The following is a 9,339-nucleotide window of genomic DNA, read 5'->3' as shown; positions in this document are numbered from 1 at the left end:
TCTTGATCTAGTATCTCATGTTCCACATCCAGTGCACAGACCTACCTTTCCTTGGGTGACAGAAATTGACAATTTCTTCAAGGTGAAAGATTCAGTTAGTTTCTACATCAGATGACTCTCTATGAATAAATTCACACTTCTGTGCATATAGGTGGGGGGAATCTTAAAACTTCTTGTGGCTCTAAAAACTTGTACAGAATCAAGAAGGCTGAAGAGCTATTATATCTAACCCAGCCCAGGTGCAGATTTCCGGAAGAAAGAAATAAAAATAAAGCATAATGATCAGTGAGGAAAAGCTGTGAACTATAAATGTTTCCAGTTTTATATTTGTAAAATAGTGCCTCGATTTAGGATCTGAGTTCTCCCACAATTAGATTACCACTCACAAGGCTACCCAGCCTCTCCGGGCTCATGAAAGCCAAGAGCAGTGAGGAGGGGGCTGGGGACTGTTGCTTCTGTCCCTACCCCTACCCCTTTTTAGAGCTAGTGTGAGTGAGAGAAGATATTAAAGGGATATCTGTTGTTTGGCAATTTTGCTAAGTCTGTCTTCATTACTTTGCTGCTGTGCATTTGCTAATTTGGAGGCCTGGCCATTGACAAGCTTGCTCCATACACCTGCAAGCAATTTGCCGGCTCCGGTACCGGAGAATTGCAGAGATGGCAGCTCGCACCTATTTGATTTTTTTTTTTTTTCCTTTTCTCAATGCACAGCAAATTTGGCTTTCAGTGCGTTATCTCTTTTGTTAATGCAAAAAGATTCCCTGGGCGAAAAAATTGCTCATAATTACCAGAGAGATGGGGAAACTGCATTAGAATAAATAAACCTGAAATTACTGTAATTATGTTGTGTTTGATGGGCCCGGCTTGTAATCAAGAAGAGAATACAGTGAAATGATGCTGACCCTCTTGGGTTTGCAGCTGTACGCGCACTTTGGGGTCTTTTTTTGCAGAAAAGAGTCATTTTGATAATCATTAAGCTGTGTGTAACCTATTTCAGAAGTGTTTTAAAATGAGGTTCACATTTTTTGAACAAGGGAAAAAAATCCCAAAATTGCATTTTGCCATTACAGACTCATACATAAGGAAAGGTTGTGTTTTCTAAGTGACAATTGTTAAGACATAATATTCGAAATCAGTATTTAATCATTATAATGAGGTATTGTTTAAATATAACCACCTTTAGATTATTCATAGTTTAATTAATATACTCATTATGAAAATCTTTGAATCAGATATTTGATGAACTACTTGTCAGTAACAAGGCAGCATTAATTAGGCCTATATTGAGATTAACATTTTTAAAAAGTACAACCGCTTATAATTATAATAGAACCTAACTAAAGACCGTTTTCGTTTAGCTAAAACTAATAATTTCTCTATTTGAACTGTTAGCAAGAGATTATTAAATTAGTATAAGCTAATATCTCAAAGTATTACAATCCGCTTGACCAAACAGATTCTGCCTGTAACTTGAGGCGTTGGGCCCTAGCTGTCGTCTAGGGGACCTGAGTCAGATGCGGGACAGAAATCTTCGCACTAGCAAAGTCACATCTCCCAGGGGAAATTGAACCTAGGAAGACCCCCTACCCCGCGCTGGAGTTGGGAAATTGGTTCCTTCCTCAGCTTTGAGGCCCATCTGACTGCCCACATCCCGGTCTCTGAGGTCTGATTTCTCCCATTAGCGCTGGTGCTTCTAGGTGCTGCGGAGAAAAGTCCTAATCTCAGGCCTGGAAGGGGCTTGGAGGTCCTCAGCATCATCCCCCCGCCACCGACTTTCCCTGCTTCTATCATACCGCCTCCCCCCACTCCCAGCAGCCCCGCCACTTCCTCCTCCCCTTCACAAAGGGCGTCGGAAGAACCTGGTGCATCTGATCTTTCACCAGCACCAATTGAAAAATGGGTGCTTGTCACAACACAGATCACTGCCTTCCGGGCTCTGCTCCCCACCGTGCGCCTGAAAGGGGCCCCCAAAGGTGGAGGGCCAGCTCCCGCGGGCAGGAGCGCTGGAAGGCGAGTGCAGGAGAAGCAGGAATAGCGTTTGGCAGCCCGTCTGGGCCGGCAGCTCTCTGGGACTGCCTCGGCTCAGCTGCGGGATCTGGGATTGGGGTTGGGCTGGGACGCAGGGCCACGAGAAGAGAACCAATCTGGTTCTAGTTCCTTGGAGCCCGTGTTCCTCTGGAGAGAACTAATCTGAGCAAATGCTTCACTAGAGGTGCTCCCACAAGGGCCTGGCCTTGAGACTTTCGGACTGGGATGAGGTGGGAGTGGCGTGCTTGACTTTGGTCAGATTTTGGGGTTCCAAAGAGTCAGCCACCCTTTCCTTACCACTTCCATTCCTGTGAGGTGCAGAGAAAGACCCCGAATCATTAGACAGGAACCTGCCTTTCTCACTGTGGAGCTCCCAGGGTGGCTCCCTGGGACTGTGCCCTGTCCCCTGGAGCGCACTGATTGATAGAGGGGCAGTCTGACAGACGTGTCTTTCCGGCCCCTGCCTGGCGTCTGACTGCATCTTTTCCGCGATGGAATCCAGCGCCTCCGGGCATGCAAAAGCCGGGAGGCCAGATCCGGAGAAAGACTAGAGGCAAAGCAATGTCTCTGCTTCCAGGCCTCTCAGCCTCCCGACATCCCGGCCTCCCAAGAGCTGGCTGGGTGTGGAAAAAACTGAAATCGTCCTGGCCGGCTGACTTTGAACTCTGACTTCATCTGCTCTCGGCCGGTCTTCAACATCTTTTTGGTTCCTGAGCGTCAGCTCTGCCCTGATGCACCTGTTCCTGAGCCCCCTTCCCGGGGAACCCTCGCCAGGGATTCTCTCCTTACCCCTCCAATTCAGGTAGGAATCAGACACCTTGGGGGTCCAGGGAGCAAGGCAAAAAGAAAAGGTCCAATGGGGCACCCCACAGGCCTCTGACGATATCCTGGTGTTTCTGGAGTACAGGGTCCCCATTCTATCACCGATAAGTTGATAAGTCGCTGACCCTGTATGAACTATCTCCAGAGGTGGGAACCTGGCCTGGCCCCCTGGCACACCCTCACACAGCACAAGAGAGAGCAGTTCTTTCAAGAAATCATAATTTTACTGTCTCAAAGAAACTTTATAACTTATTTACAAAGGTTTTTTTCCCAAGATACAAAGCAATAAGTTAACATTCTCAATATAAAACTAAACTTTGACATAGAGAACACAAAACACAGTTGATTTTAATTGATCACATTTTCCAAATTTCACAAGTAAAATGTCAAGATTCTCATTTCACAAAGCATGGGGTTTTACAGCCACACACAACAGAACGCAAAAAGGCTAAGCTTGTGCAACATGTTTACAGAACAATAATAATAATAATAACAATAATATGTACAGTAATTAGAGCCTGCACTGAAGATTGTGCGTTCAGGGTGGTGACTGGTATTATTCTGTGGTTGAGCCTCTAGGGATTGTTGTAAAGCTGATTTTGTCTTATTGTAAAGCCCACTGGAATTAGGGTGCTTGTTCTCGCCTGTTTTCTCTCTACTCCCCATTTGTCCTCGCTCCCTCTTTCTACCCAAGGAGGAAACCAGTGTTTTCCATCTTGTCCAGGCGAAGCAACCAAGAGTTCCTCCCCAGATGAGAAAATCGTGTTGACTTCATTTATCTTTCTTTTCTTTTAAAAAGTATTTATTAAATAATGTCGGACATGTAAAAAATGCAAATCGTTCGGCTCCAAACTCTCCACACCAGAGAAGTACAAAAGTTACTGTATAAATTAAAAATCACCACGTCCTCCTTATTCGTTTCTCCCCGTGCGTTTAAAGTAAACAGTGTGTTTGAACAGTGAGTTTCTTGCGCCCAGCAGAACCTCGAACTGGCAAACAGCCTCAGGCGAAGTCCATTTCTCAATAAATAAAACCCCCTCCCTTCAATGCCCCCAGATTCCCACACCAGCTACACAGATGATCAGGCAGTGTCCCAGGATCCGGAGATGGTCAGCCGGGCAGGACCCGGGCCTCTCAGACCTGGTGGCTTTTTGCAGAGGCTGCAGAATGAGGACAGCGGACGGATGAGGACCTTGACTTTATCAGCGCACAGAGCAAAAGGAGACAGGAGACTGACAGGACAGAAAAGAGCTTTTGCTGTTTCTACATTTTGTTTTTGTTTTGTTTTTTTTCCTGATAGTCCCACAAAGCTGAAGGTGGGTGGGTCGGGTGGAGCGGGTTTATCCTGCTGCTTGGCCTGTCTCAGGTGGCAGTGCCTTCCCTTCGAGGCCACTCTCTGCTGCTACTGCTCGACCCAGGCCAGGGTTCAGGCCAGAGCGCGGGCGCCGGGAAGTTGCTGGACCGGACCTCGCGGGGCTCTGAGGAGATGGAGCTCGTCCTGCTTCCACTGTTCCTTCTTCTTCCCTCTGGGTCCTTCTTTTCCCGACGGGGTGGATGGACCTGGAGGCGGGAGGGACCTGGGCCGGGGAGACAAGAAGGAGGCGGGCGGGCAACCTCACATAAGTTGGGGTTGCTGCATAGCTTCTTGGTGCGCTGAAGGGTACCACGATGTGTAGCTGGGGATATAGGAGCCCGCGTTTCCGCCTGAGCCCTTCCCGGATGAAGAGTTAGGGTTCCAGCCGGGCGGCACGGGTGGGGAGCCAGCAGACAGGGCCCGGCCGTTGGCCAACGCGCTACCCTCTAGAGCCGCCCCACCCTGCTTCATCAGCTTCTTGAACTTGGATCGCTTGTTTTGGAACCAGATCTTGACCTGCAAGAGCGGACAACAACGTGACTCAGGCTGGGACCACTGAGCCTACCTAGGTCACAGGGAGGAAAAAAGGGACGGCAGAACAGCAGAAATAGGACCTCCCAACCCTGCGCCAGCTGGCAGGCCCCTGCCAGAGAAGCAGAGACATCCCTCCTTTCTCCCTTCCCCCATAAGAGCCAAAGCCTCGAAGGCCTAACCGCCCTCCGCTGTCAGCCCATGGGGGCAGCTCTCAGAGAGCCAGGGAGGAGTTGTGGTGAGGGGCGAACTGGGATCCAGGCCTTAGCCTGCCAGGGGCTCAGTCTAACCATGGCTACCGCCTGCGGAAGATACAGCGCCTGCACAACACCGAGCCCGCAATTCCAATATCAACATCAATAAAAGAATCGAAAACCTAGGAAGGAGTGGAGGAAATTTATTTGCAATGCGACCCAACTTTTCTATGCGACATCCTTTCTGCCCTTGAGTTGGGACGGACTAAGGAGGCCTCAAGGTTTTGTGGAACTTTTCTTTGGATTCAAAACCTTTCTTGCCCTACGGTCTGTTTGCTTTCTCCAGCTCTGCTGCAAATCCTGGACCGGACGTTGGAAGCCCGCGCCCGCCGCCGTCAGAACGCTCACTGGCTCCCCGGAGTCTTAGAGAAAGCCGGGAAGGAAGGTCCCGTTTCTCCTCTAAGATCTGGGACTTGAGAGGTGAGAGGGCGGAGGAAAGGTTCTCCCCCCACCCCCAACCTGTGAGAAGGAGGAGGAGGAGGGAGGCCGAGGCGCAGACCCAGGCCCCGAGTGATTAGTCACACAATTTAAAGGCAAGGGAGGGATTAAGCCCCGAGTCTATTGTTCCAGTTGTTTAGGCACGTGTGACCTCAGAGTTCCCAAACAAAACGTCTAGGGAAATCCTTCCTGCGCCCTAATCAGATTGTACGGGGACAGAGGGCCGGGCTGCGGGCAGCTCGGGACACCGAGAGCAGCGACAGAGCTAGGGCAGAGGATGAGGGAGGAAGGAGACACGCTGAGAGCCAGGGGTGAACACAAACACACACACACAGTGACACCCCGACCGTGAGGCACAGCGAGCAAGAAATGAAGACCCGGGCGCAGGCCGGCCGCGGAAAGCCTGCGTGGCGGAACTGAGCGGCAGCGGCGAGGTACCTGAGTCTGTGTGAGTCCCAAAGAGGCCGCGAGCTCCGCCCTCTCCGGCAAAGCTAGGTACTGAGTTTGCTGGAACCTCCGGTTCAAAGCCTGCAACTGCAAACTGGAATAAATCGTCCTGGGTTTACGGATCTTTTTTCCCTTGCCATTGAAGCGCACTTCACCGCCTTCCACCACCGTGCTCTTCTCCGAGTCCGCCCCTGGAGGGACAGCAGAAGCAGGGCCCGTTGTTAATACGAGGGGCCGCCTTTAGTGCGAACAGCCGAGAGCGAGTGGCTACCGAAGGGTGGCGGAGGCAGGACCAGGGAGCGAACGTTCAAGAAACTCTGAAAGCCAGGGAAGGGTCCCCCAAAATCCGAGGGCCTGTCCCGGGCCGCTGCAGGCGGGATAGAGCCGTTCCCAGAAGCGCAGCCCCTGCCTTTGCAGGGAAAGTTTGCTATTTTTGCAGGCGGTAGTTGAGGTTTAATTACCCTTAATTGCATACATTGTTTATAGCACTACGCAATAAATAATTACCGAGACTAATACGTGCACATGTGGGTTTCTGTTTTCCAGCGGGGCATTGTGTGCTCTGCACACCGAGCCGCCCAGAGGCCCAGCCAGTGCCAGGAGACGCTCTGGGATTTATCCTTTGCTGGATAGTTGCAAATTGAGTGAATTTTTTAAAAAATTTATTTGCTGTGACAAGGATCTATAGATTGATATTCGAAACCTCCACTGCTCCCGCGCCCTCCCCACCCCCACCCCACCTCGCTCTCCTCTCTTCTCTTTCTCTCTCCCTCTCCTCTTCTCCCCCGCTCCTTCTTTCCCTCTCTCCCTTGTACCTCCTCCTCTCCCTCTCCCTGGCAAGCGCACATACCTGGGTCCTCCAGGCGGCTCTGGGCGAGGCTGGCGCTGCCCGGGTAGGACTGCACCGAACTGATGTAGGGGCTGGAAGCGTGGCTGCTGACCGAGTTGACGTAGGGGTAGCCCAGCGGTCGGGAGAAGGACGAGGCTGAGCTGTAGGCGCCGTCGGGCTGCGAATGGCCCGCCGAGTGTAAACAGTGCATGGAGTAGTGCCCGTGGGACATGGGAGAAGGAGACATTTGCTGGTTGGGCGGCCCAAACTCCATAAACACCGCCTTGCCCGACACGGGGCTGTTGAGACTTTCTGGCATGGTGGTCATGGTCATCTCTTCTCGCGGGGTCTGGGTGTGGGACTTTCTCTCCTCTGCTTCCCTTTTGGGGGTCTCTATGTTTCTCAGGACAGGAAGGAACCCAATTTAAGCGGAACAGGGGTTTTCACTTTCCATTCATAAGAAAATGGAGTTTGTCTCTTTGAAAAGTCTAAGCATGATGCTGCTGAGCTCCCCAAACTCGGTTCAAAGCTTTGACTCAGCCAAGGTCATAAATATTCATGAGCTGGCGGAGCTGATTGGTCCGCTGTCTTGCATAATCACTGGGGATTGGTCCGAGGCGCTCAGGCTCCGCTGGACTAGAGCGGGCGAGGCGGCCCGGCCTCGGGAGAGACGCATCCACACTTCCCGGCCGGGGCTGCTCTGCAACAGAGCGCGCCGGGCAGGAAGCACAATGGGCTCCGGCGTCTGCGCCGGGACTGCTGCGGCCCGCGGCTCATCGGCCTCCCGCCTCCCCCGCGCGCCTTCCTCCCCAGGAACCAACCAGCGGCTCGGCGCCGCCGCCCCCCTGCCACTGTCCCCACCCTTCAGCGGTCCCTAACGCCGGACACCCTGGACCGCTTCTCGTCGCTGCCACTCAGTCCGGCGCAGAGCTAGGGCTGCTCGGGAGGAGCCTGACCTCTGCCTCTGGAGCGCGGAGTCGCGCACTGGGGGGCGCCCGAGGCGGCCAACAGACAGAGGTCCTCCCAAGAGCCTTGTGCCTAGCGCGGCGCCCATTCCGCCGCGCCTCCCAGGCCCGGGTACGCTCTGCCACATCCCTGGAGTCGGGGCTTAGGGGCCCTCCCTGCGAACTCACTCGCTCGGCCGCTGCGCCGCCGCCGCCGTCGCTCCCTGGGGCCCGCTCGCATTGCTTCAGGCCCAGCTGGCCACTCCAGCTCGAGGCTGCACGGTCTGATTAAAGCAGTGCGCGTGGAGAGCCAGGAACCCGCGCTTCTCCTCCCAGGAAAGGCGACTGCGCCGCCCCCTCCCCCAACACACACATCCTCTTTCCCTCCCAGCCTTCCTCCTCCTCCCCCTCCCTTCTCCACTCCCTTGCGCGGAGAGCCCCGGGCTCACTCGCCCCGAGAGCGCGGCTCAGCGTGGAGCCCAGGGGGCCTAGGGGCTCAGATCTGCTGAAGCCACGGACGCCAGGTGGTCATTTTCCGGCCTCCTGAGGTCTAGCGAGACTTCCAGAGTTTAGGAGTCCCTGGGGGACACCGAAACCCGCAACAAACCCAGGCCTGTAGTAGGCTCCCCTATCTGTGTGTATACCTCTCGCGTTGCCACCCAGTATCTTTCTCACCTCCAGTGGCCAAAGCGCGCGCCACCGGGCCTAGGGGTCAGGGCTAGTGGAGGCAAGAGCTGCCGCTGCTCCCGTCTTCTGAGGTGCTAGGTACGAAAAACTGCACAAAAGCCCCCAACCCATCGCCACTACTACCAATACAGCCACCCCCTCGCGGTGTGGCGCACACCACCCTGGCTGTAAGTGGATGTTGGTTCCCCAACCCGCCAGTCCCACGGTGAATCCCAAATTACTTTGTTAGGTAATTAGAAAGTGTTGATAATTATTTCTTTCATAATTTAGCGGTGTGACGGGAACGGGAAAATGATCTTGTGAAAGTTCACACGTGCAGATGTATTAGTTACTGATTCATTTGATTAAATGGTAGTCTCAAGTGCTCAGATCCGCAGCTGAAGGCGCCCCATTAGCATAACACTGATGTTTAATTTTCATACGCATAATTAGCCATATATTTAACACTAATAGCAACATGCAGCCTTTCAGCGTTAAACAGCTCGGGATTTGATCTGGCCTGAGCTGAACCTTCATCGCTGCACCTTCCCCTGTCTGGAGTGTGCAATGATCACAGGACAAACCTCTGTAATCAAGCGCATTTTGGCAGAGGGAACACCAATAAAAATGAACATTCAAAACAAATTACATCGGTGCTGTCGTTATAGATGTTAGTAGAGGGGGTTTCTCTTTTTTTTTAACTTCTGTACCAGCTGCTGCTGCCCGCAGAATTCCTCTCCTTTGGTTTAAGGGCACAATGCTGGGGGCAGAAATATTTCAGGCAGCGTGGTTGGAGCAAAAAGAAAAAAAAAAGAAAAAAAAAAAAACCCAATAGGCCAAACCAATAACGGGTTTGCCAACGTTTAAAAGATTTTTTTTTCTTAATCACCGAACCACACGGTGAGGCTTTGTAGCAACAGCCAGCTAATGATTCCGCCACCAGGCAACTCCTGGAGCCGCTCGGCTCGTCCTGATTTCTGTGTCGCACTTGTGGTTTTAATTGCTCCTTACTAGTGCCTGTTTTAG

The 9,339-nt window shown here is 52.4% G+C and overlaps 1 protein-coding gene across 1 annotated transcript; it reads right to left on the bottom strand.

Annotated features, from left to right (window-relative positions):
* Window positions 1-3,055: 3,055 nt before the first annotated feature.
* Window positions 3,056-7,996, bottom strand: DLX1 (distal-less homeobox 1). The gene is made up of 4 exons (XM_007965362.3): window positions 7,837-7,996; window positions 6,725-7,096; window positions 5,866-6,065; window positions 3,056-4,720 (listed from the first exon to the last, which is right to left on the bottom strand). Exons 1-4 carry the CDS (start codon window positions 7,886-7,888, stop codon window positions 4,466-4,468), a joined length of 879 nt encoding a protein of 292 aa, XP_007963553.1. The 5' UTR covers window positions 7,889-7,996; the 3' UTR covers window positions 3,056-4,465.
* Window positions 7,997-9,339: the final 1,343 nt, after the last annotated feature.

This window comes from Chlorocebus sabaeus, chromosome 10 (assembly GCF_047675955.1).
Source record: "Chlorocebus sabaeus isolate Y175 chromosome 10, mChlSab1.0.hap1, whole genome shotgun sequence".
Classification (NCBI taxonomy): domain Eukaryota; kingdom Metazoa; phylum Chordata; class Mammalia; order Primates; family Cercopithecidae; genus Chlorocebus; species Chlorocebus sabaeus.
The sequence above is the reverse complement of the archived record's forward strand: the minus strand, read 5'-3'. Positions and strand labels throughout refer to the sequence as shown.

What these genes read in the sequence shown, in the direction of transcription:
- DLX1 (XM_007965362.3), bottom strand. Translation starts at nt 7,888, where the DNA reads ATGCGAGCGGGCCCCAGGGAGCGACGGCGGCGGCGGCGCAGCGGCCGA. An exon ending in GCGGCGCAGCGGCCGAGCGA is followed by an intron (nt 7,097 to 7,836) that starts GTGAGTTCGCAG and finishes TGAGAAACATAG; the next exon opens with AGACCCCCAAAAGGGAAGCA. An exon ending in TGGGACTCACACAGACTCAG is followed by an intron (nt 4,721 to 5,865) that starts GTACCTCGCCGC and finishes CCGCTCTTGCAG; the next exon opens with GTCAAGATCTGGTTCCAAAA.